Genomic DNA, 26,270 nt, shown 5'->3' with positions numbered 1-26,270 from the left:
TTCATAACATTCTGGAGTATATGCAAATTGCCATCATACAAACTGTAGCAGCAGACTTTGAAAATTAATATTTGTGTCATTCTCAAAACTTTTGGCCACAATTGTACACTGTACTGGTCATCAGTAGTTGACACAGGCAGCGCAATTCTGATATATTATGTATACTAGTAATACTGTGTATGCTAAAGCTTAAGAAAACAAGTTTTGGGTTATTAGATCTGCAAGCGTCTATTCTGTCGTTACCTACTTGGTCCAAAGGGAGGTCAAGGCCCAGCTATGATGGATCAAACTATAAACCACATGAAAAACAAATGTATAAATAAAGTAACAAACACCAATAACAATGCATTTTTTAGCCAGCTGTGACAAAGCAACTCACCTTGCAAGTGGTCAATGGTCAACAATTACAAAGAAAATTCAGTCAATGCTAGACCCAAAGAAATAATTGGGTTTGATTATATATATATTGTTTTACAATGATCTGGAGGAAATACCTTGAAAACATTTGGTATTAAAGGTGCTACACAGGATTTAGGGGGGGGGGATGTTAGCATTGTAATTTCAGAAAATGTCCAAAATATACAGTTGAAGTCAGAAGTTTACATTACACCTTAGCCAAATACATTTAAACTCAGTTTTTCACAATTCCTGACATTTAATCCTAGTAAAAATTCCCTGTTTTATGTCAGTTAGGATCACCACTTTATTTGAAGAATGTGAAATGTCAGAATAATAGAAGTAGAGTGATTTATTTCAGTATTTATTTATTTCATCACATTTCCAGTGGGTCAGAAGTTTACATAAACTCATAGTATTTGGTAGCATTGCCTTTAAATTGTTTAACTTGGGTCAAACGTTTTGGGCAGCCTTCCACAATAAGTTGGGTGAATTTTGGCCCATTCCTCCTGACAGAGCTGGTGTAACCGAGTTAGGTTTGGAGGTGTCCTTGCTCGCACAAAATTGTTCAGTTCTGCCCACAAATTTTCTATAGGATTGAGGTCAGGGCTTTGTGATTGCAACTCCAATACCTTGACCTTGTTGTTCTTAAGCCATTTTGCAACATCTTTGGAAGTATGCTTGGGGTCATTGTCCATTTGGAAGACCCATTTGCGACCAAGCTTTAAATTCCTGACTGATGTCTTGAGATGTTGCTTCAATATATCCACATAATTTTCCTACCCCATGATGCTATCTATTTTGTGAAGTGCATCAGTCCCTCTTGTAGCAAAGCACCCCCACAACATGATGCTTCCACCCCCGTGCTTCACGGTTGGGATGATGTTCTTCGGCTTGCAAGCCTCCCCCTTTTTCCTCCAAACATAACGATGGCCAATATGGCCGAACAGTTCTATTTTTGTTTCATCAGACCAGGACATTTCTCCAAAAAGTACGATCTTTGTCCCCATGTGCAGTTGCAAACCGTAGTCTGGCTTTTTTATGGCGGTTTTGGAGCAGTAGCATTCTTCCTTGCTGAGCAGCCTTTCAAGTATAACAATATAGGACTTGTTTTTCTGTGGATATAGATACTCTTGTACCTGTTTCCGCCAATATCTTCACAAGGTCCTTTGCTGTTGTTCTAGGATTGATTTGCACTTTTCGCACCAAGTACATTCATCGCTAGGAGACAGAACGCATCTCCTTCCTGAGCGGTATGACGGCTGCGTGGTCCCATGGTGTTTATACTTGCGTACTATTGTTTGTACAGATGACGGTGGTACCTTCAGGCATTTTGGAAATTGCTCCCAAGGATGAACCAGACTTGTAGAGGTCTACAATTGTTCTTTTGGGGTATTGGCTGATTTCCTTGGATTTTGCCATGATGTCAAGCAAAGAGGCACTGAGTTTGAAGGTAAGCCTTGAAATACATCTACAGGTACACATCCAACTGACTGAAATTATGTAAATTAGCCTATCAGAAGCTTCTAAAGCTGTGACATCATTTTCTGGAATTTTCCAAGGTGTTTAAAGGCACTGTCAACTTAGTGTATGTAAACTTCTGACCCACTGGAATTGTGATACAGTGAATTATAAGTGAAATGTCTGTAAACAATTGTTGGAAAACGACTTGTGTCATGCACAAAGTAATGTCCTAACCTAATTTCAGTTTATGTGATAAAACAGAACAGTGTTGGGAAGCATTGTACCATCCAAAAATATATATATTTTTTAATAGAACTGAAGGAGGAAAAAAAATGGGTGGGGGGGGGAAATGAAGCTGGAGACTCATATCTCCCTCACCAGCTCACAGATCACTGCACCTGTAAATAGCCCAGCCAACTACCTCATCCCCAAACTGTATTTATTTATCTTGCTCCTTTGTACCCCAGTATCTCTACTTGCACATCTATCACTCCAGTGTTTAATTGCTATATTGTAATTACTTTGCCACCATGGCCTATTTATTGCCTTACCTCCCTTATTTGCACACACTGTGTATAGACTTGTATGTTTATTGATTCCATGTGTAACGGTTGTTGTATGTGTCAAACTGCTTTGCTTTATCTTGGCCAGGTTGCAGTTGTACATTTACATTTACATTTAAGTCATTTAGCAGACGCTCTTATCCAGAGCAACTTACAAATTGGTGCTTTCACCTTATGACATCCAGTGGAACAGCCACTTTACAATAGTGCATCTAGGTCTTTTAAGGGGGGAGGGGGAGAAGGATTACTTTATCCTATCCTAGGTATTCCTTAAAGAGGTGGGGTTTCAGGTGTCTCCGGAAGGTGGTGATTGACTCCGCTGTCCTGGCGTCGTGAGGGAGTTTGTTCCACCATTGGGGGGCCAGAGCAGCGAACAGTTTTGACTGGGCTGAGCGGGAACTGTACTTCCTCAGTGGTAGGGAGGCGAGCAGGTAAATTGTAAATGAGAACTTGTCCTCAACTAGCCTACCTGGTTAAATAAAGGTGAAAAAAATAAAAAGCACATTACTAATTCTACAGGGAAATGGGATGAATGGGAGGGGGAGATTTGCTTTGAATGCCTATTGCAGTTGCTATTCACCTGCTTCCACATAGAGGAGAAATTCTAGCTTAGCACCTTTAAAATGTTTCTTTCAATCTCCCCAAAAAAACAAATACACTATTTTTAAAAAATTTTTTAAACTTAAATATTTTATCACAAATAGATGCGATGTATAAAAATTTCCACTGTAAACAGTACTCTGTTGACCCCAAATAACGAGAAAATGTAAGTTTTGTACATTATTATTTACAAATGTTTGGTAAGAGGAATGGCGCATGAAAATAGTTCCCTTCTTCTAACGGGGGGGGGGGGGGGGGGGGGGGGTGTTGAGACATGCTAGTCCAGCGCAATGATGTCATTATCATCATCAGCTGAGGGTTGACTCAGGTGTTGGCGCTTAGCTGAGGCCTCGCCTGTCTCAGCATCATGGAGCTTCCTCTTGTGGCCTCCTGACTCCATGCTGACAGCCATAGTGCTGGAGGACGGCGCCTCCTCGTCTGAATCAACTAGCAGAATGTCATTCTGTTCAGCAGGAGCTAAGAGGTGAAAGGAAAGCAAGAGGAAAACAAAGTCAGATTTACCTGTACCCCTTTAGTGTTTACATTCAACTACAGAAGAAACATTGCCTCATTCTCAGCACTATAAACAAATGGTTTAAGGACCGGACTGATTACTTATGACCAGGATTTGAATTATCAGATGTAGTCTAAAATAGTTCATTTCTGTAGACAATGTCAGTTTTGCTCACCTTTGGAAGAGGTGGACGGTTCTGAAGATCCTGTGTTGCCATTGGCAACGTTCTTTCCCTCTTCTTGTGACCTGGTTGGGGTTGGGGCCTTGTCAGGTGCATCACCCACCACCTCAAATTCCACATCCTTCTCAAAGTTTTCACTTTTTCAGCAGAAATACATTTACATTAGGGAAATACAAAGGCGAAAACAGCACACAGAGAAATAAATCATTCTCTTACCAGTGAATCACATTAACCAGGAGTGTGTAATCCTGCAGAAAGTCATCCACTTGCAGACGGCTGCCATTCCGAATCGCAAAGTCAGACAGGAACTTGCAGTTGTTTGCTATGAGAAGAGAATGGTGCATGAAAATATTTGTATACTGATGATAAGAGAGTATACTGTTTAGGGGTGGGCACAGTTAATCAAAATATCCCAACAGACGTTAGTATCGGATTATTTGCAAGAGTATTCACGTTGGTGATCGTGTGCCCACTGTTTTTAGCTGATAGAAGAAGTGCAACCCGGTGTGGTCTGCTGCAATAACCCTCTACAAGGTGTGGAAAACTTTCCACAGGGATGCTGGCATGTTGACTCCCAATATTCCCACAGTTGTGTCAAGTTGGCTGGATGTCCTTTGGGTGGTTGACCATTCTTGATACACACGGGAAACTGTTGAGCTTGAAAAACCCAGCAGTGTTGCATTTCTTGACACAAACCAGTGCGCCCAGGCTTGCACCTACTACCATACCCTGTTCAAAAGGCACTTAAATATTTTGTCTTGCCCATTCACCCTCTGAATGGCACACATACACAATCCATGTCTCAATTGTTTCAAGGCTTAAAAAAATACTATTTAACCTGTCGTTCAGTCTGTTTAGGCTCTAAAGATCATATCACTCACCTATTTTAAGACACATGTAGGCTGTGAAAACTGGTAAGAATCAGTTCTTGATTGTGTTAATGCTTTAAGGGAGTAGAGCTAAGAATCATCTCTCATGTAAGCTTGCTTCCCTCTTGGAGGGGTAAGCAGTTCGGAGAGTGCCTCAGTAGCTAGCTAGCTAGCTAGCTAGCTACTTTGTCGATTTGACGTACAGTGTCAAGAAAATGTATGTGAACGCTTTGGAATTATCTGGATTTCTGCATAAATTGGTAACAAAATTTGATCTGATCTTCATCAAATCACAACAGACAAACAGTCTGCTTAAACTAAATCACACAAATCATTGTATTTTTCTTCTCTATACTGAATAGATCATTTAAACATTCACAGTGTAGGTTGGAAAAAGTATGTGAACCCCTAGGCTAATAACTTCTCTAAAAGCTAATTGGAATCAGGAGTCAGCTAACCTGGAGTACAATCATTGAGACCAGATTGGAGATATTGGTTAGAGCTGCCTTGCCCTATAAACTCACAAAATTATGAGTTTGCTATTCACATGAAGCATTGCATGATGTGAACCATGCCTTGAACAAAAGAGATCTCAGAAGATTCAAGATTAAGAATCGCTGACTTGCATAAAGCTGGAAAGGGTTACAAAAGTATCTCTAAAAGCCTTGACGTTCATCAGTCCACAGTAACACAAATTGTCTAAAGTTGAGTTGTTTGGCAGGAACACACAACACTGTGGAAGAAAAAAGGCACAGCACACCAACATCCCAACTGTAAAGTATGGTGGAGGGAGCATCATGGTTTGGTGCTGCTTTGCTGCCTCAGGGCCTGGACACCTTGCTATCGTTGACAGAAAAATTAATTCCCAAGTTTATCAAGACATATCGCAGGAGAATATGGAAGGCTATCTGTCCACCAATTGAAGCTAAACAGAAGTTGGGTGATGCAACAGGACAACAACCCAAACACAGAAGTAAATCAACAACAGAATGGCTTCAACAGATGAAAATACACCTTCTGGAGTGGCACAGTCAGAGTCCTGACCTCAACCCGATTGAGATGCTGTGGCATGACCTCAAGAGAGCGCTTCACACCAGACATCCCAAGAATTTTGCTGAACTGAAACAGTTTTGTAGAGAGGACTGGTCAAAAATTCCTCCTGACCGTTGTGCAGGTCTGAGCCACAACTACAGAAAACATTTGCTTGAGGTTATTGCTGCCAAAGTAGGGTCAACCAGTTATTAAAACCAAGGGTTCACATACTTTCCCCACCCTGATCTGTGAATGTTTACACGGTGTGTTCAATAAAGACATGAAAACGTATAGTGTTAGTTTAAGCAGACTGCGTTTGTCTATTGTTGTGACTTAGATAAAGATCAGATCAAATGTTATGACCAATTTATGCAGAAGTCCAGGTCATTCCAAAGGGTTCACATACTTTTTTTTGCCACTGTAGTTAAAACGGGCACTACCAGATGGTATGATAGATAACCTATAGCAGCAAGTTTGTCAAACTAGCATGACTATGTCTACTTTCACTCGGTCTATCCATCCCATCTCACATACCGGCCCTTCCCCCACCCTGCTGCAGCTCTCCCGAGTCACGCAGCAAACAAGAGCTGTTTTACAAAAAACATGCATTTCGACTATCCGAAAGAATGTCATGATATTATTCGAACAGTACAAATATTTCAAATGCAAACCCTTAACTGTTGAGTGCAATATGCAGTCCTCTAATGGTCTCCTTTGGGACAGTCTGATAATGTTCTGTGATTGTCTCATACCTTCTGTTTCACCCTCCTCAGAGGAGATAAGGATTGTCCCTTTCCCATCCTCGATCTGCACATCTGGCGCCACCATCCCAAACTTCTCCTTTAATATCTAACAAAGAAACAAGAGTCTTGAGCTGAACACATGGTTATGGAGTGGCAGGTAGCCTAGTGGTTAGAGCGTTGGACTAGTAACAGAAAGGTCGCAAGGTCGAATCCCCACGTCGACAAGGTAAAAATATGTTGTTCTACCCCTGAACAAGGCAGTTAACCCACTGTTCCTAGGCCGTCATTGAAAATAAGAATTTGTCCTTAACAGACTTGCCTAGTTAAATAACAGTATTAAAAAAAGGTTAAATATGCTGATCACATTTCACTCTGTCATGTTTGCAACAACGAAACAAGATTTGTTTAGATTTTACATGCAACCCACGAGTCAATATCTACATGGCTTTATCTCTTCCTCCCTGGTCAAAAATGTCTATCAGTCTGTGCATTTGTCTGGCAGTATGATTGTAAGCATGGTTACATGAAAAAGGAGCCAGAAAGCCATACATTACCTTGTCTTGTAGGGCCAGCACAAGAGTTTTGTGCACATTCAGTTTGACTGTGACTTCTGGCTTGCTGGCGCACACATAACAGTTGGCACTGGGTGGGTCCAAAGCACACGGAACCAGCAACTTTTTCCTGGGGTTGGGCTGCTTGTTCAGGAAGATCTAGGAAGACAATAAAGGAATGGACATTGGAATAGGTTTCAGATCACACTAGCTATACACTAAAACAGCCCTAAATTGCCATTAAATTATTCACAACCACAGGGTATCTGCAGGTTCAATGACGCTACATTTTTAATGGCACTTTGAATGCAAATTAATACCAACTTGATGTCTGCACGCACCACACACACCAATATTCCTCCCAAGAAATGAGCACATATTGGCAAAACGTATTGTTTTGGGCTGACTTTCATCAGAAGGCTATAGCTTATATTATCAGGCAGGTGTGCCATTTTAGGCTTACTGATGTAGCATAGTGGCTAGGTTATAGATGGGTAAAGCATGGGGTTGCCCATCTGCATTTGTTTAGGTTACCCCGATGGGCTAATAATTTTTATAACCTTTATTTAACTAGGCAAGTCAGTTAAGAACAAATTCTTATTTACAATGACGGCCTACCCTGGCCAAACCCTAACGACACTGGTTCAATTGTGCCGCCCTATGCGACTTCCAATCACAGCCGGTTGTGATACAGCAGGGAATCAAACCAGGGTCTGTAGTGACACCTCTAGCACTGAGAGTGTCTTCGACCACTGCACCACTCGGGAGCCCTTTCATTAGCTAGATCACAAACTAAGTGTTCAGAATTTTGGGTTCAATACCAAAACCAGCCTAGTAGAATGACACTCAATATCATAATGATACCGCTGAAAAAAAAGTCAAATATACAGCAGTTACTCTCCATCTGGAGAGCTAGGCCACATAGGAGTCAGATTAACAACGTCCTGTTGAGCAGTGTGCTAGAGTAGAGCTGGACCAAAAGTCTACACACTCAATAGCTCGCTCTGAGGTATTATGCTATAACATTAGCCTACAACCAAAAAGTCTAATAAATTCCTTAATTCCGTGAAACAGGTATAAAATGGCTATACTTTGAAGCAAAGTAACTAAGCAGGAGAGCTCTAGACTTACTTTTTCCCGGTGCCAAGTAAGACCTGGCAAAAGTGAGATATTTCAACTAACATGTTCAGGGAACGCATGATGGATATTTTTATGTGCCGCATGTCAAAGCAGGATCCAGAATAATCACATTTATTTTTGGCTCTTTAGAGAGATTAACTTGCCAGCATTGTTTGTGCACATTGGCATAGGCCATGCCTATATGCTACATAACTCAAATGTTATGGTCACATGCGCAAAATACAACAGGTGTAGAATTTACAGTGAAATGCTTGCTTACGATCTCTTTCAAACAATGCAGTTAAAAAAATTATAAAAATAGTAACAAGAGGAATGATCAATGCCAAGTGTCGGCTGGATTGGTGTAAAGTTCACCACCATTGGACTCTGGAGCAGTGGAAATGCATCCTCTGGGAGTGGTGGATCACACTCAGCCATCCGGCAGTCCAACAGACGATTCTGTGTTTGGTGGATGTCAGGAGAACGGTACCTGCCCGAATGCATATTGCCATCTGTAAAGTTTGGTGGAGGAGGAATAATGGTCTGGGGCTGTTTTTCATGGTTCGGGCTAGGCCCCTTAGTTCCAGCGAAGGGAAATCTTAACGCTACTGCATTCAATTACATTCTAGACAATTCTGTGCTTCCAACTTTGTGGCAACAGTTTGGGGAAGGCCCTATCCTGTTTCATGAAATTGCCCGTGTACAAAGCGAGGTTCATACAGAAATGGTTTCGCGACATCGGTGTGGAAGAAGTTGACTGGCCTGCCGCGCCCTTGACTTTAGGGGCCCCCCAGTTACACGGCAACCATCACAGCTACTATTACAGGGAATGATACAAAATGACAGGCAGGTAAGAGGGCTACAACAAAACCGTTCCTTCACCAAATGTATTTTGAAATAAATGCTGTGTTGTGTACTTAAAATTATATGAGTTTTGAAAATAGTTCCCCATTCCTACTGTCAAACTTCCCCTGGGTTGTATTCATTAGTTGCACACCATAGCAAAACGTTTAGCAACGGAAGCGGTTAGATCCAAATGGAAAATGGTATGCAACGAAAACAAGAGTTTGTATTGGACAAGTTCAGGTTCGTCCTGTTTGGTTCCTAGTTAATATGACAAAATGTTTGAAGGCTTAGAACCACCCTTAGCAGAAAGGATCACTCCTGATTTCTCACCGTGCGACACTGCTCCACATCTCCTGAAAGAATCTTCAGTGCCTCCAGCACTATGAGGCCAGCAATGACTGCATTGGTCGTGGCAATCGCTGGGATGATGTTCCCTGCCATGGCTGCAAGGAACAATTTACAACACGTCAAAACAGCTTACTAGGAAAAAGACCTTGCAATTTTTTTTAATCAAAAGTAAAATCACTTATTTATAATAAATCAAAATAAACATACATTTTTTGTTTTTACAAATGCTAGACAGCTTTCACTAAAAATACCCACACTTGATGTCAAAACGGCTCTTCATATTCATGCTGAAAATATACATGCGCAAGTTGGCAGCTGCTGTCACAAAGTCCATCGCTGGAGGGTCATCCTAGCAACAAGAGGAAGACAATCAAATGGACTGCCAAATAACTTGCAATGCAACTTTAAGCTTAAACTATGAGCGCATCATCTTCACCGTTCTGTTGTACCGTGATAATATATTGTGTTCCAGTTTAGACCCTGCACAGTTACCCATCCAAATCCATTCCCTGTGTGTCCTCACCTTGTCCCACACAAGCTCTGCTCCATCCCCTTTGTCAGCCAGCATGGAGTGCAGGGTTTCCACGCTGCGGGAGAAGAGCTGGCAGTAGCCTGCCACACCCAACACCTGCTGGTCCTTCAATCCTGTCCCAGTCACCCCCTGGGGACACGCTATCACACAACCAGAGAGAATCACAAACCTAAACCTCAAAGCTTATATAACAAGACCAGAAAATGAATCAGAAAATATTCAAATTCAATTTGAATTAGAAGATTTTCTAATTCAATTTCTTTGAAAAATAAAAATAAAAATCTAATTCAAATTGGAGCAATATAATATAGGATGCTAATATCTTACTAAGTTTCTGATGCTCAAGCCAATCCAGAGGCAGTGGGGCTTTCCTCTTCTTCCACAGCTTGTCCATGGTCAGGAGGTACTGGATGTCATCTTTAAAAAGCTGGAGGACCACACAAATATAGTCCTGGACTAGTAGCTATTTCTATACATTTTAATACCCATAGCTTAGGGTAATAAGCTGCTTGACAACAAGACATGGGGCCACATTCAAGCAGTCCTCTAGTAAATGCTTGCTCACCCTTAAGCCTACAGTACCTTGTTGAAGAGTTTGACTGGGTCGTAGCCAGTGGAACGTGCCCAGTCCTTAGTGGACACACGTTTGATGTCTCCATCCTGGTCAGATGCTGTGGCTCGGGCTTCAGTGTCTGCAGGGTTCCCTGGGAATAGGCAACAAATATCCAATGGCATATATTATTATCCCAATGAAGCCCAGAGTACACAAGACTCAGTCTCATGGAGACCAGGGAGAGTGGCAGTTGGGAGAATGTTCAAGTGTTTTGTTATACTCACATGAAAGCTCTGGGTCAGCTGTGTCAGGGGACACCTCTTGATCTGCATCTTCCTCTCCAAAAAGCTGACTGAGGTGGAGATAGAACTGGATTGTCAATACCATGGACGACAGCTCAACAAACCTGATCGCAATAACAGATCTACGCCAGGAATCCCATCATTAACCCCCTATTGGGTAAAATGAAAAATAATCAACTTCGCAATTGTTTACTACGAGAGAGATACAAGCACTTTTACTAGACTTACTTGAAAAGGTACTTGGCCCACACAATGCAATGTATGGGCTCAGATGGGGTGTTGCGAATGGTGCAGCCAGGGAATGTTTTCTGTGTGGGTTTGGGCTGGCACTCATAGCACTCAGTAAGACCCTGTAGTGTGTAAAAACAAGAAGAGGGAGGTGGCTGTTATGTGTTACATTGGTGCTCAACATTAACAATTGGATGAATGGTACTCACAGGTTGTGGTTGACAACTACACACATGTGATTCACAATCAAATTGTTAAACTCATCCTTAGATGTTTTTAATCTGTTTCTTACCTTCTTAATAACGGTCACCTGCCCAAGGTAGCCAGCTGTGCCACTCTCAATAAGGGGAATGTCAGCTGCAAGACACATCCTGTTCACATGGTTACGAGCCACTGCAAGGAAGAAAAGATTCAGCTGGCAGCAATGTTCCACAAAATGTTTTTAAAAACATGTTTTATACTCTTGTAGGAAGCAATCACTCCCCTATTGCTGACTACAAATTATCTATAACTGGGCTAATAACTCACTAACTAGCAAAAAAATATGAACAAAATGTGCACACGTGGCTACATGCAGCTCTTGATTTGATCTCAAAACAAGCGCATCTACTCAGGACCGCTCATGCTGTCAACATAGTTCAGTTCAAAGTAAATGCCACAGATCCATATATCGCATTGATCTATTTGCATATAGGCCTACTGCAGCTCTGATTGGTTATGCCGCACCAGTCTGTGTAGACTACGGTCTGAGTAGTGCGTGTCAATTCAATAGAATCCTACTCCGATGCGTTCTGCATACAACAAAATCTCTTGGATACTTAGTCTTGTATAGTTTGTTTTGTTTCAGTATGTTGCATTGAAAGGGGCTAATATTGCGTTGATTCAATCACAATTGCCAGAGTAATGGGAAACGTTGTGTGTTAACAGGGAAAACTCTAGAAAGGTGTGTGAAGTTCAATCTCGTGCTTCTCTCCATGGGCTTATATTTCTTCTGTGTGGCAGTCCACGGGAGCTGAACGGCAGTCTCGGGCTACTGCACGCAGCTTAGAGGGAACATTGGCTGGCGGTAAGACAAGGACCATAATAATTTGGAAAAGATAACAAATATACTCTACAAACAGACAAATTGACTAGGGATCAGTATTGAGGGTTTCATTAGGAAGGCATTGAGATTCCACTATACCTCGATTGTCCAAGGCATTCATTACAAGCATGAAGTTCCTGAAGAATTCCACATTGTAATCTGGACTGGGAAGGACAAACAGACCAAGGACATCTCAGTTTTCCCATCGGCAACTCATGGTGACAAACACACACAATATAATATATGCACAATGAACAATCATGCACATAACTACAGTAGCTAGTTGACTTACTTCATGATGCTGTCATGGTAGGCCGTGATATTGGCAGTAGGACAGAATTGCAGCACACTCTCTTTGGCCACCTGCAAGACAGCCACAAGTTCATTTATAGCAGGGGTTGGCAACAGGCAGCCCCCAAGAGTTAAGTAACAAAATAAAAAATATATAATAAATAAAATAAACGTAGCTTTGGATCAAAAAGCCTAGAAATCACCAGTTGTTCAGCATAAAACTATTTTGATTTAGGAAATCTGCTCCCAAGTATTCCCACAAATAAAAAGAGGTGATTGTGTCTCAATGTAATCAAGGAATGAAATGTTCAAATACAATCTATTTTGCAATGTGCAAATTGTTATATTTATGTTCCGGCATCGTGACTATCGGCTCTGGGGGAAATGTTTTTTGTTGTTGTTTTTTAAAAATCAGCCTGCAGTTGAATCTAGTTGCCTACCCCTGACATAGTATTTTGGTTGTATAGCTACATAGCCTACAGCAAAAGTGAGAATGGACCAAAAGGATCAAGCAGTGATGCATGTTTGTGAAAAGAAACATTGGGTCCCCTACCTGAGCCTTGGACTTTCCCACATGTTTCTTCTGGAACAGGAACTGTCTGTTCAGGTTGCTCACATCAATAATGTCCAGATCAATCTATAAGGAACACAGATACAGCCAATTAAAATCCAAATCCAAGTTAACAAGACAATTACTAATAGCTGCAACAACAAAAAAAAATACATTTTGTCAGGTTCACTAAAAGTGTGAATGTATGAAAGAATTTGCTACAAGCAGCAATGTATCTAGCTACCTAACAGAAATGCACATTATAAAACACCTAAGGGGTAGAGTACAAAGCAAGATCAATGACTGACCAAACCTGCAGCTAAGCTTATTTACACATTTTGGAATGGCAGTGTAGGCCAATCAGCTCATTTGTTGTTCAACGTGACATGCCATTCCATCATGGCCGTTGTGGCTACTGCCAGCTAGTATGAGGAAGAAAAGGGCAGTTTTCCAGGAAAAAGCAACAGTATCTCAATCTTCGATGGAGCAGTGTCGATAAAGATAACATTTGGAGTGCAGTGGTATATTCCATCCCTGCATTGAGGTACATTTTCAGACCCACATCTCGCACCCGCTCTAAAGGTGCATTCGTAAAATACTCTGACGCTCTACTCAGACATCAGAGCGCTCTCTTCTGAGAGGGTTGATCTGGGTGTTCTGGCCTCACAACTAGTCAAGCACCCAAGCTAACTGTCTCGAGTTAGCTAGCTAGACAACTGCTTCCAGGCACAATTGAGAGAACACTTCACTCTGACCATTTTTACAGAGGAAGAAAATTACAAAATTGTCAGACTCCAGTCACCCAAATCGTAGACTGTTCTCTCTGCTACTGCACGGAAAGCTGTACTGGAGCGCCAAGTCTCGGTCCAAAAGGCTCCATAACAGCTTCTACCCCCAAGCTAGAAGATTGCTGAAGAATTCATTAAAAGGCTGTTTTTACACTGCTGCTACTCGCTGCTGATTATCTATGCTTAGTAACTTTACCCCTACCTAAATGTGCAAATGAACTCAAATAACCTGTACTCCCGCACCTAGACTCGGTATGGGTACCCCTTGCATATAGCCTCGTTATTTTTGTCATTTTATTGTGTTGCTTTTTGTTTTATTTTTTAAAACTTTATTTAGTAAATATTTTCTTAACTCTATTTCTTGAACTGCATTGTTGGTTAAGTGCTTGTAAGTAAGCATTTCACGCTACACCTGTTGTATTCAGGACGTTACAAATACATTTTGATTTGCCCTAGCAGAGCTGGTTAGGCTGTTTTCATGTTATCTAGGTCGTTAGTGATTAACTGTGCTGTTGAAAATAATTTCATTTAACATTTTTGCTGACGTTTATTGTCACCGGTCATATTCAACGGATATTTTGTGTTGATAAATTAATCAGTTATTCTGCGCTCTGGCACACTCAGCCAGAACACCCAGATCAAACCTACTCCGAGGCCAGAGTCCAGTCTGCGCTCTTAACGCTGAGAGCGTAACGCTCTGAATTTAGGAACGCCCCGAGAGCGACATGGGTGGCATTTTACCGGGGCGGAACCGGGCGCCGAGGGGGGTTTGCCCAGGGCGCCATATTGAAACAAATAACCAAACCGAAAACAGACGAAAATGCTTTCTGCTACTAACAACTGTGAAATTGAGGCTAAACTGACAACGGATTGAAGAGCAGAAATCTCAACTAGCCAGCAAATCGCAGCAATGAAGAACACGAAGGGGAGGAGATTTTCGGCACAACACCGGGAAAGATGAGACTCCTTAGTATTGTCTAACGTTACAGACCACAAAGTTAAAACATGGCGCGCAATTTAGATGAAGTGACAACTGTTAACTATGTAGTTATGTTCATTCATGACTATATCTAAAGAGAACGTCACCACTTAAATATAGACATGTTCGAATATAATTATTTTCAGATTAGCTAAATTTAGCCAGCTAGGCCCTTTATATCACCCCGGCAAGTGTCAGCACCCTGCACGACTTACCACTTCTATATTTTTGAAACCGGTGAGAACAACATTTTTCAAGAGCTCACAGCCAATTCCTCCAGCCCCGACCACCAGCACCCGGCAAGTGGATAAGGAGTCAGCGAGCTCTTTTCGGAGAGACCCCACTAGTTGTAACGTTACCATTGTTGACCGCTTCAAGACAGAAACTGTAGAGGACGAGATAGTAGCTTCTTCTTTTGTGGTTTTTATATGGCGGTTGGCAACCAACTTTAGGGTACATTACCGCCACCAACTGGACAGGAGTGTGGACCAGAGACAGTGAAGGTCTAAATCCTATCCAATATCGGCCTGAGGAGCTCCCTGCCCCCACCTTTTCCTGGATCTTATACAGGTGTCTTCCCTTACTCTCCCTATTCCACAACTCTTGCCACTTATTTTTAAGCAGTGTTCTTATTAATCCATTGGCTTCTGCTTTACTGATTGACAATTCCATCTCAACATTAGGATGTTTAAGAGCCTGCTTAGCAATAATATCCACTTTTCTCCCACATGAGCTGGTACCCAGAGGAACATCACAAATACCCCCATCTGTTTCAAATTAAATTGTATTTGTCACATGCTCCAAATACAACAGGTGTATAAGACCTTACCGTGAAATGCTTACTTACTCCACCCTATTCAAACACTGCAAAACCTCAAACAATACATCCTGTCTGCTTTGAGACACACTTGAATTTACACTTGAATCAGTGTAGCACAGGAGTCAGAGCAGATGACTACCCTGTCTGGCCTCACCTCCTCCACCCACTCTGCAGCCAACATTACGGCCAACAACTCCATTGTGTAAACAGATAAATTATTTGTTGCTCTTTTTGTCACTGCCACCTTAAACTCAGGAACACTAAAAGCTGCTCCTGTCCTCCCTGTTTTAGGGTCCCTAGATTAATCTGTGAATATATTCAAGAAAGTATAGTATTTTGTTCTTAAATGTTCACTTACAACTGAATCTACTCCTTCCTCAACATCTCTTACCCTCTCAAGCAACCCTAGATCTATCACTGGTTAAGGGAAAAACCAAGGTGGGATAGCAGAAAGAACCACAGAGGGGCTAAACTCCCTCCAAAACCACCCCATCTCTCTCACCATCCGCTATCCACCCAAAGCTTGTATTCAGATTTTGTTCATGTTCCCAGCACTCAAGGAGCACCTTTTTTGTAGGATGTGTAACCTTATGTCCTTGTAGATTTACCCAATGTCATGGCTAGCTGTTGTCTTTTTATATTTAACGGCATCTCTACCTGCATTGCTGCCACCGGAGGTCCTTAGTGCTCCACAACATATTCTTAGGGCTTGGGCCTGAAAACATCTAGCTTTTTTAAAGATGTCTGAGCTGCTGATACATATGCTATACTTCCATAATCTATTGATGACCTTAATACCGCTATGTATATCATTTTCAACGCCATTCTATCTGTCCCCCACTCCATTCCTGTCAAGCAACGCATCACATTCAATATTTTCTTTCCTTTGACAACTACTCTGTTAATATGCTCCACCCATGTCATTCATGTCAAACCAGACCCCCAGGAACCTAAACCCTTGAGAGAGTAGCAGTGACCAAAGATTATGGCTATACTGACAAGGTACATGTCTCTCAACCCTAACAATGGGAGTCGTTGTCCATAAAGCGGCCCGGCTGGCTGAATTGCTCCCGCCTATCCTTTCTTTGGATTGGTGGATACATTTCATTATTCAAATTATGTTTTGAATATTCAATAAGGGTTGTTGACATCAACCACCTTTATTCAATGGAAAGAGATGCTATGCTACTAGCATCATGTCATGAATATGCATAGCCATCTAAAAAATATAGTGTTCTTTTCTCAAAGTTACCGGGATGTCACATGTCCTACTTATATCAATACACCCGTAACAACTTAAACATTACGAAACTTCTATTCGATCAAATAAATCTCACATAGCAAATAAGCCATACATTTTTGTTGTAGACTGAAATTTGACACTCATTGACCTCCATTCAAAAAAGTCCTTGCTTTGTGGGCGAAACAACAAAAAGATGCCACCTGTCGGGCCTCGCTCTTCTTCTTCCTCTCTGTTGTTGATACAAGATAGCTGGTAGCAGGCACCACCTCCTCACTCCAATAGGGGGTGTTCTGCCAAAAGCACACAGTGTGATCCAACTAGTGCCGCCTGCTGGAGAGGTGAGGTTTAGTATACTTCTCCGATAGTACAGTTCACAAGTTCACATCAAAACCATGACCAAAACAGCCTTGGTTGGCTTTTTCACTATGTGGGTGGGAAGATATTGTTGGATACCATTTTTTATTTAAATGTTCAAGATAGAGCCATGGTAAATTAACTCAATCCAGATGAACAAAAACATCCAGTCAATCGCGTTGTCAAGCTCAAACGAATAGTCATGATGAAAATGATTAAGAGCCAGAATATAACGAATATAAAATTAGTTTATTGCTTTGAGTGGTGGTATACCTAATCAAAACAGAGAAATTGAGGAGTGTCAGATTATGGAGTGGGGGAAGGATGTGATTAGGGAGCTGTACGTGACCATGTTTATCACCACAAGTGATTGGCCAGTCTGGGGTCTCGTCTCAGTCTTTCATCCAGAGCCAGGTATTTCTGGGGGGCTTTGTCCTTATGCCTGAAACACAACCCAAGTCATCCTTCACAAATAATCTAACAAAAGAACTATTGAAGTATGTAAACGTCTATACTAAAGCCCAGTCATGTGAACTAATTTCGATCGTAAATCAAGGCTTTGAAACGGAAACTTTTCAGTGCTTACCTGCTCAGACGCAGTTTGAGAATATGGATCCTGAACATGGCATCAGAGCAGTAGGCAAGGTATTCATCTTCATCCTCCTTGGTCATAGTGAGCTGGTTCTTCTGGTACCACTGCTGTTTCTGCTGAAGCTCCTGGGTCTCCTAAACATACAGTATGCATTACAATACATGAATAGAGAAACATGACAAAATATAGAGATACCCATCAAGATTAAACCATTATTTTTCTACCAGGAGTATTCCCAAACCTTGAACCTTTGCTTGTTTAGTTTATTTTAACATTACTGTACAGATATTCACAAAACTGTTTGTTCTTTTGATTCCACTTATCCTGTGCTTTGACATACCCTCTCAAAACGAGCCTGTATGAGGTTGGCCTTATCAATGAGCCGCTGCTTCAGGTCAGTCAGGCAGTCATTCCTCAGCTGTAGAGCAGCCTGTCTGGTCAGGTTCTCTGGGTCACCCAGCTGGGCCAGAAGAGGTGCTAAGAAGTCCAGCTCCTTCTCCTCCTGTCGGAGACGCTCCTCTTTGGCCGTCCGCTCCTGAACATAAGGTAGAGAGGAATTAGGTTAAGGAGGTTCCTGAGGGTCAGTCAGTCTTCTATGATAAGAGAGTGTGATGCTCACCAATGCCTCTCGGTGGCAGCGTGCTCTCTCATTTCTCGCTGTGTTGTAGATGGAGATGTGGAGCTCAATACTGCTCTCTTCTTGTTCCCTAACACCCAGTATCGCCCTCACCTAAGCAAAAATACAAATGCATATTAGCACTACCAACTACATACCTTGTATTACTTTTCGAATTCTCTCATTTTAAGACATACTGGAAAATGTATATTAATTCATGCCAGAATACCCACACAACACATACATACCTCTTTTTCAGACTCCTTGACTCTGAGAGCAACGCGCTCCTCCTCCTTCATCATATGGACTAGCATTTCATACAGAAAGAGATTCTTACTGGGCTTCTCAAATGGATCTACCTGAAAGCGCATACATAAAAACAATTGGAAAAACACCCTAGTTCACTCAAACCAATTAACAGAAGAATATGTTACCTCAAATTGATGGTGGCGCCAGTTGTAAATGAATGTGAATTGGTTGTTGTTTAGGTACTGTTTATTGTCCCTGGTGATGTCTGACCTGGAAAGTGGAGGCCATTTGAGGGGTGAATGAGTGTGGGTTCTGGGAATCGCCTGAATCTCTGGGCTTTATGAAGTTTCTCCAAGCAGGAATAATCCGGTCGTCCTCCCGGTGGTATGTCACTTGGATCCTGTCCTCAGACACTAGAAAGATACGCTCTGCTACGTCCTCCCCGGGTGGCTTGGACCGGTCTCGATTGAATCGTTCCACCACCTTCTTCTCATAGACCATCGGAGATATCGTCAAAGATGTTCAAATGTTTAACCATATATTTTCCAGTGATGCAGACATGTGTATGACACATTATGGTGGTGTTAAGTTTACCCAAATGGAGTTATGTTTGAATGGTAGTGCAACCAATTATTATCATGTAATGTAAGCAGTATTACCTGTAAAGGGCGTTGCCCCTGGTCAGGTGCCTCAGTATTACTGGGGCCGAACACTTTGATACGTTTGCCAAAAACGACATGACGATGGTACATAAAGTCTGGTCGATCCTCAAAGCTCTCTGTCATCTCAAAGGGCATCTCGACCCGTCTGGCCAGCCCGTCTGCTCGGGCATGGCTGTAGAAGTCCATCTGACGCTCCGTCTCCGGAGTCATAGTAATATACCTGTGGGCTTGACAGCAAAACACACATTTGTCATGTATGCACTCTTGTCACTTTTGTCTTTATGTTTAGATACATTATCTGATGTAAATGTTGTAACACGGTCATAAGCTGACACTAGTTGTTATGTCATGATTATGGCAGAGTCATGTAGCCCTTATGGGAGTGGGTTCAAGTTACAGTTACTGTTTTTCCACTTGGTCCAATTTTCTAACAGTTACATTTTAAAGCGTAGCTCCGTCCAGGTCTGAAATGCTCAATAGTGACATTGCTAGTCTTCTTCAGTTCCCGTTCCTCTAGGTGGTCATGCCTGTGTTGGTACCACTCCTTCACAGTGCTGGGCTGGGTACCTACAGAAACTCACCAGAGGGGGACAGGAGGGAACGGGAGTCAGTGTCTGAGGTAGGAGATAGATTAATCAGAGACAGACTCAAGTCAGAGTTCAGATACCAGAGAGAGGAGACATTAATGCTGATCATTTATCAGTGTGCTGGCTTTATCAGTCCACATTTAGGACTTTTACTGTAACACATATTAGGCAATCACAGCACCATGACTCAATATGTCAATAATATGCAACTCACAGTCGAGGTCTGAGTATGAGGTCAAGCGTGTCACAAGACCATCCGGGAGGAGGTAGGGTGCAAACTTTTCCAGCTTGGCCTTCCGATACTGGATAACTTTCATGCCCCCAGGGCAGCGTGTCTCCATGTCTGGACAAAGTCACAAAGGTCACTCAGGCCAGACAGATGGAGCATGTAACATTTGATAAGGATAGGAGACATGAGACTGGGTTAGGCTGGTTAATCCATGCCAGAAGGTCCAGTTAGTTATGTAAGATTATGAGGCTGAGTAAAGCGGAGGGCCAGTAGGTGGCACTCTTTCCTCTGGTCTAAAAAAATATCCCAATGCCCCAGGGCAGTGATTGGGGACACTGCCCTGTGTAGGGTGCCGTCTTTCGGATGGGGTGTTAAACGGGTGTCCTGACTCTCGGAGGTCATTAAAGATCCCATGGCATTTATCGTAAGAGTATGGGTGTCCTGGCTAAAATTCCCAATCTGGCCCTCAAACCATCACGGTCACCTAATAATCCCCAGTTTACAAATGGCTCATTAATCCCCCTCCTCTCCCCTGTAACTATTCCCCAGGTCGTTGCTGCAAATGAGAACGTCTTCTCAGTCAATTTATCTGGTAAAATAACAGATCAAAAAATAAAATTTAAATAAAGCAATGAATGACTTACCTTGTTGTGAGATGTTGATTTGATTCACCCAGGATGGAGGCATTTCAAACACCTTGGGCTCATCCACTTCTTCCTTCAGAAAAACAACAGAGTACACATGCTCATAGTGAATCATAGCACAAATATACACCCCTGCATGAACTTCACTATTTATTCCCACACGGTCAATGCCATAGAGGGTGTGCAGAATCAAGGGTAAAGTGCACCAGAGCAGAGTTGAGCAAGAGAGTGAGCGAGGGAGTGCGAGATTGGGATTGCACCTCTTCATCATCCTCTGCCTCCTGCTGTTTTTTCATGTCAGGGATGAGAAGCAGAGATTGGCCAGTTGTGCCATAGAGCAGATACTCCCACTTCACCGCATCCCCCAGGTCGAAATTCATCTCCTGCAAAAACATCCAGTCATTCCCCAATTTCAATAACACCTTGTCACTAACTATGTGAGCAAGATATAATACATGTAGTACATGCATACAGTACAAATCACATTGTCACAGACAAGATGGCATTACTAACCGCACAGCCGAACCGGCAGTCCTGCATGTTGACCCAGTAGTTCTGATGGTTCCAGATGCTCTCTATGCCCAGGAAGCATTTGTTGGTGGTGGATAAACTCTTCCCTGTGAGTGGGTTAATGAAGAAGTTCTCTGGAACCTCCCGGTTTCCAGACAGAATGAGAACCCAGCAGTGGACCCGCAGGCCCAACAGGGGATCTGGGGGTAGGCGCTCTCGCTCCTTAGGCACATAACAGAGGGACAGTCACAAACATATACACTGTGCTCAAAAAAGGACAATACATTGACAATTCATTTGTTTCTCAGAGAGTGTTTCTGAAGTTGCCTCCATACCTCTTGAAGTCTCTCTGCCTCCTGCTGTTTCTTCAGGAGGATAGCCTGTGCATCAGCCTGTCTGCGTTCCTCCTGACGCTGCTCAAAGCCACTGCGAAGGTCCCGTGGTGGTTTCACTGAGTACTTCTTCACCTGCCGCTTCTGCTCAGTAGCCTTTCCCTGAAACACACAAACCCGCAGGAAAACCACAAGAGTGATGCAATTGTGCTATAAGGGATGGATGCAGTGAAATTACATACTGTAATTTGAACATGAAATGAAAGCAGATATACCAGTTCAGTAGTACTGGAGGGCAATGTACAGGCCGTGTAGCCAGGTTGCTATCGGTCACTCACCTTAACATGTGTAACCAGTAGGGGGCATTCCTGGAGGGACTGGTTGAGGAGACACATTTCCTTCACAGCGTATCCACTAACACAGTAAGCATTGTAGCCTGCACCCAACAACAGGCTACACAGCAGAGTAGAGAAATCAAAGCAGGAGCCTCGCTGAGTCTGCATCAACCAGGTTGGAGAGTAGAGGTGTCTTGGCTAGAGATAAAGAACATTACTCCTTGCGTCTCTTATATACAAAAGTAAATGCACCAAATCTTCTATTAGTATTATATCATTTTTAGGACAAGCGAAAAGATGTCTCTCTCCCTTACCGGGTCAATGGGAGGATCCAGTGGCTCTAAAGACAAGAACTCTGACACAAAGCTTGCACATCCCTCCCAGCTGTACAGCTCCGGGTATGAGAGCAAGGTGGGCCTCAAGGTTGTACTGACAAATTTCTATTTTGTCCGTTAGAAAGATAAGAGTGACAAAAATGCCCATTCAAAGATGGGATGTTGGAGGAACATAGGAAGCATGGGTGTCAGTGTGCACAACAAACACGTCACAGAGAAAACAAAGTCAAAGGTGAGTGTAATTGTGAATGCTGTGGAGTTTACCTGGACTCCACACTCATTGAGTGGGCTCAGCAGAAGGGGTTTTCGGTCAGGGTAAAGGTGCACATACTGGCAGCAGAAGTTGTCGGCGATGGCAAGCAGCAGCTTTTCCTGTGGTGAGTTTTCTTTATAAGAGGTTGGGTATTGGGACAGGTCAACCTCCTGTGCCCGTTCTGGCCTGTTAGGATTGGATTTGAGCATGAGTGTTGATGCAGCTGTCTAAGCATGTAGTAGGGATGTGAATACAATAAGATTATGTATGTATGCGAGAGCACTCTACGTCATTGTGCAAGTAATCATGACATTGAACATAAACATCCTGTATGTTTATACTTTTTGGTAGAAAGCCATATGAATCAATAACCATGTGCCCTAGTTAAACATGACTAAAAGTGTAACAAAAGTAACCTCACAGGGAACACGGTGTTGTGGTTATTTGTATGTTGCAGAGGGTCTCCTCTAGTTTAAGCAGATCCTCGTTAACCTCGTCCTGTCGATACTCTTCAGCATCATCAATGGCAACCTCTTTGTCAGACTCCACTTTAGGCAATACCTCCATCTAGAAACAGCTATTTATTTAGGCATATCAATAACTAACATTCACATTTTCTCATAACTAATATAGTGGGTTATTTATGGGTGCGTTCGTAAATTAATTTTGGCTATCTAATCCGATTTCAGAGCACTCGTTTGAGTGTGCCGGGGCGCAGAATAACTGATGAATTTACGAGCATGCAACGGCCGTTGAATATGACAGGTGTCCGTAAAGGTTGGCAAAAACAATTAATTAAATTGTTGCTAGCAGCAGTTACAGTCACTAACGCTCTAGATAACATAAAAAATAAAACGTCAGGGAGTTATGAACGCTCGGATCAACCCTACTCCTCGGTCGGGTGTGCGCTCCGAGAGCGAAACGCTCTGAATATACGAACAGCCCAGAGCGGACTCTGACACACTGGAGGCATTTCACGAACGGCCCAGAGCACACTCTGACACACTGGGGAAATTTATGAACGGACAATCTGAAAACGCTCAATATTTACGAACGGCCCAGAGCGGACTCTGACACACTGGAGGCAATTTACGAACGCACCCTATTTTGACGTTTAGTTGACGTCAACATCCATGTGAGCTAACGAGCTAGCTTGCAAAACTAGCAGCGTTTAACGTTAGCTACCAAACAGGTGACAGACATCCGCAATCCAGAGAATAACACATTTCCAAACTTCTATGTAGAAATATTGTACATAGCAACTATTACAAGATTAAACAGTTTATTGAGAACGATAAACGTTTCTTTATGCCGGTTACCTTGGATTAGACAAGATGTTTGTTGTCGTCTGCCTGTCGTTTGCCGTCTATCTCCATAGTAACGGAAATTGTTTGACAAATTCAATTCTGGATTCCTACCCACGATTTCGCGCAGCTAGAGATGTAATTCCCGGTCGATTAAATAAAGTAGCCAAACATTTAATGAATTATATTTGTTAATGATATTATTAATAGGAAATGTGGAGTTATGTCACATGTGCAGCTAACAAAAATATATGGAAATGTGTGCTCTATCCAAAATTAAACCAACTGATTTAAGCATTAGACTACTGCAAAAATGGAGGAGAAAAGTGGAAAGTGAGAAGGTAGGAAATGTTTGTCTACTCTTTATTATATACCAAAATTGGGTAAACAAATTAATAAAAATCATCATAAATAGAAAAATATAGCCTATCAGTTATATGGTTTATAAATGTATATTTATACCTACGTCATTGATCTAGAGCGATTTACAGGAGGGCAATGACAGATTTTTCACCTAGTTGGCTCGGGAATTAATCCCAATCCCCTGTCCCCGCAGGAGGTCTTTTGCCTCTTGGTAGGCTGTCATTGTACATACGAATTTGTTCTTAATTGACTTACCTAGTTAAATAAAGTTTCGATAAAAAAAATGTGTGACTGTAACTGTGCTGCTGGCAACAATTTAATAAAACATTTTTGTTGCCAATGTTTACCTTCTGACACCGGTCACATTCAACAGGTGCTGCTCATGTATCGGCTGCAGATACGCAAAACAACGCTTGATTTAAAACGTTTTTTTTTTTTATGAATTATTATAAAAAATTGCCACCAACAGAATGTTACACTATATATACAAAAGTATGTGGACACCCCTTCAAATGAGTGGATCTGGCTATTTCAGCCACACCCATTGCTAACAGGTGTATACAATCGAGCACACAGCCATGCAATCACCATAGACAAACATTGTCAGTAGAATGGCCTTACTGAAGAGCTCAGTTACTTTCAATATGGCACTGTCATAGGATGCCACCTTTCCAACAAGTCAGTTTGTCAAATTTCTGCCCTGCTAGAGCTTCTCCGGTCAACTGTAAGTGCTGTTATTGTGAAGTGGAAACGTCTAGGAGCAACAATGGCACAGCCACGAAGTGGTAGGCCACACAAGCTCACAGAACAAGTGCTGAAGCACGTGGCGTGTTAAAAATAAATAATAATCTGTCCTAAATTGTAACACTCACTAACGAGTTCCAAACCGCCTCTTACAGCCTTATTCTAAAATGTATCAAACTGTTTTTCCCCGCATCAATCTACACACAATACCCCATAATGTCAATGCAAAAACAGATTTCTAGAATTGTTTGAAAATGTATTTAAAAAAAAAAACTGAAATATTATATTTACATAAGTATTCAGACCATTTAACCCAGTACTTTGTTGAAGCATCTTGTAACATAGACGCTGGGAGTCGGAACCAAGTACAGGTGGTGAGTTTAATAATAAACGGAACATGAAACAAAACAAGACACACGAGAAGCGTACAGACATGAAACACAAAGTCAATCCTGCCTGGGGAATGGAACTAAGGGAGTGACAGATATAGGGGAGGTAATCAGTGAAGTGATGGAGTTCAGGTGTGCCTAATGATGAAGCACAGGTGTGCGTAATGATGAATGCCAGGACGGGTGGTTAGTAAACCGGCGACCTCGAACACCGGAGGGGAGGAGCAGGAGTAGACGTGACATACCTTTGGCAGCGATTACAGCCTTGAGGCGTCAAGCTTGGCGCACCTGTGTTTGGGGAGTTCATCCCATTCTTCTCTGCAGATCCTTCAAGCTCTGTCAGGTTGGGTGGGGAGCGTCACTGCACAGCTATTTTCAGGTCTCTCCAGAGATGTTCTATTGGGTTCAAGTCCAGGCTCTTGCTGGGCCACTCAAGGACATTAAGACTTGTCCCAAAGCCACTCCTGCGCTGTCCTGTTGAAAGGTCAACCTTCGCCCCAGTCTGAGGTCCTGAGCCCTCTGGATTAGGTTTTCATCAAGGATCTTCTCAGTACTTTGTTCCGTTCATCTTTCCCTCGATCCTGACTAATCTCCCAGTCCCTGCCGCTGAAAAATATCCCCACAGCATGATGCTGCCACCACCATGCTTTACCGTAGGGATGGTGCCAGGTTTCCTCAAAACATGGTGCTTGGCATTCAGGCCAAAGAGTTCAATCTTGGTTTCGTCAGACCAGAGAATCCTATTTCTCATGGTCTGAGAGTCCTTTAGGTGCCTTTTGGCAAACTCCAAACGGACTGACGTGCCTTTTACTGAAGAGTGGTTCCGTCTGGTCACTCTAACAAAAGGCCTAATTGGTGGAGTGCTGCAGAGATGGTTGTCCTTCTGGAAGGTTGCCCCATCTCCAAAGAGGAACACTGGAGCTCTGTCAGAGTGACCATCAGGTTCTTGGTCACCTCCCTGATGAAGGCCCTTCTCCCCCGTTTGCTCAGTTTGGCTGGGCGGCCAGCTCTAATGAGAGTCTTGGTTGTTCCAAACTTCTTCCATTTAAAAATGATGGAGGCCACTGTGTTCTTGGGGAACTTCAATGCTGCAGACATTTATTGGTACCTTTCCCCAGATCTGTGCCTTGAAACGATCCTATCTCGGAGCTCTACAAACAATTTCTTCAACCTCGT

The 26,270-nt window shown here is 42.5% G+C and overlaps 3 protein-coding genes across 4 annotated transcripts in view; 1 reads left to right on the top strand and 2 right to left on the bottom strand.

The window, feature by feature from the left end:
• Nucleotides 1-2,762: 2,762 nt before the first annotated feature.
• LOC115134385 (SUMO-activating enzyme subunit 2-like) lies at nucleotides 2,763-14,954 on the bottom strand. The gene is made up of 17 exons (XM_029668288.2): nucleotides 14,749-14,954; nucleotides 12,770-12,853; nucleotides 12,218-12,288; nucleotides 12,025-12,089; nucleotides 11,134-11,234; nucleotides 10,842-10,963; nucleotides 10,596-10,663; nucleotides 10,341-10,462; nucleotides 10,086-10,185; nucleotides 9,750-9,898; nucleotides 9,482-9,575; nucleotides 9,209-9,321; nucleotides 6,917-7,072; nucleotides 6,372-6,468; nucleotides 3,935-4,040; nucleotides 3,713-3,855; nucleotides 2,763-3,500 (listed from the first exon to the last, which is right to left on the bottom strand). The coding sequence occupies exons 1-17, from the start codon at nucleotides 14,893-14,895 to the stop codon at nucleotides 3,301-3,303; spliced, it is 1,938 nt and encodes a 645-aa protein (XP_029524148.1). The 5' UTR covers nucleotides 14,896-14,954; the 3' UTR covers nucleotides 2,763-3,300.
• Nucleotides 14,955-16,440: 1,486 nt separating this feature from the next.
• ccdc135 (coiled-coil domain containing 135) lies at nucleotides 16,441-23,774 on the bottom strand. 2 transcript variants are annotated; one of them, XM_065022634.1, is made up of 19 exons: nucleotides 23,614-23,774; nucleotides 22,716-22,861; nucleotides 22,306-22,480; nucleotides 22,021-22,146; nucleotides 21,710-21,904; nucleotides 21,375-21,533; nucleotides 21,043-21,261; nucleotides 20,790-20,912; nucleotides 20,530-20,602; nucleotides 19,871-19,999; nucleotides 19,508-19,636; nucleotides 19,067-19,296; nucleotides 18,678-18,893; nucleotides 18,407-18,517; nucleotides 18,162-18,272; nucleotides 17,883-18,077; nucleotides 17,537-17,676; nucleotides 17,300-17,392; nucleotides 16,441-16,923 (listed from the first exon to the last, which is right to left on the bottom strand). In XM_065022634.1, the coding sequence occupies exons 2-18, from the start codon at nucleotides 22,859-22,861 to the stop codon at nucleotides 17,308-17,310; spliced, it is 2,562 nt and encodes an 853-aa protein (XP_064878706.1). In that variant the 5' UTR covers nucleotides 23,614-23,774; the 3' UTR covers nucleotides 16,441-16,923; nucleotides 17,300-17,307. The 2 variants fall into 2 exon arrangements, with proteins under 2 accessions (XP_064878706.1, XP_029524146.2); XM_029668286.2 differs by lacking the exon at nucleotides 16,441-16,923 and having other exon boundaries at nucleotides 17,181-17,392; nucleotides 23,614-23,772.
• lcat (lecithin-cholesterol acyltransferase) overlaps nucleotides 22,347-26,270 on the top strand; it is a 22,469-nt gene continuing 18,545 nt past the window's right edge. Inside the window, exon 1 of the mRNA XM_029668291.2 lies at nucleotides 22,347-22,418. Coding sequence (XP_029524151.1) covers nucleotides 22,394-22,418 — 25 coding nt within the window. The 5' untranslated portion in view covers nucleotides 22,347-22,393. The remainder of the gene's footprint in view (nucleotides 22,419-26,270) is intronic.

The sequence above is a fragment of the Oncorhynchus nerka genome, linkage group LG9a, assembly GCF_034236695.1.
Source record: "Oncorhynchus nerka isolate Pitt River linkage group LG9a, Oner_Uvic_2.0, whole genome shotgun sequence".
Classification (NCBI taxonomy): domain Eukaryota; kingdom Metazoa; phylum Chordata; class Actinopteri; order Salmoniformes; family Salmonidae; genus Oncorhynchus; species Oncorhynchus nerka.
This window is presented reverse-complemented; position numbering and strand designations above follow the sequence as displayed.

Excerpts from the sequence above, each read along its gene's own strand:
- LOC115134385 (XM_029668288.2), bottom strand. The coding sequence starts at position 14,895 with ATGGTAACGTTACAACTAGTGGGGTCTCTCCGAAAAGAGCTCGCTGAC. Across the intron at positions 9,576-9,749 it reads CAGAGCTTGTGTGGGACAAG|GATGACCCTCCAGCGATGGA; the intron begins GTGAGGACACAC and ends TCTTGTTGCTAG. Across the intron at positions 3,501-3,712 it reads ACCGTCCACCTCTTCCAAAG|CTCCTGCTGAACAGAATGAC; the intron begins GTGAGCAAAACT and ends TTCACCTCTTAG.
- ccdc135 (XM_065022634.1), bottom strand. The coding sequence starts at position 22,861 with ATGGAGGTATTGCCTAAAGTGGAGTCTGACAAAGAGGTTGCCATTGAT. Across the intron at positions 20,603-20,789 it reads AGGCAGAGGATGATGAAGAG|GAAGAAGTGGATGAGCCCAA; the intron begins GTGCAATCCCAA and ends GTTTTTCTGAAG. Across the intron at positions 20,000-20,529 it reads AATCAACATCTCACAACAAG|ACATGGAGACACGCTGCCCT; the intron begins GTAAGTCATTCA and ends GACTTTGTCCAG.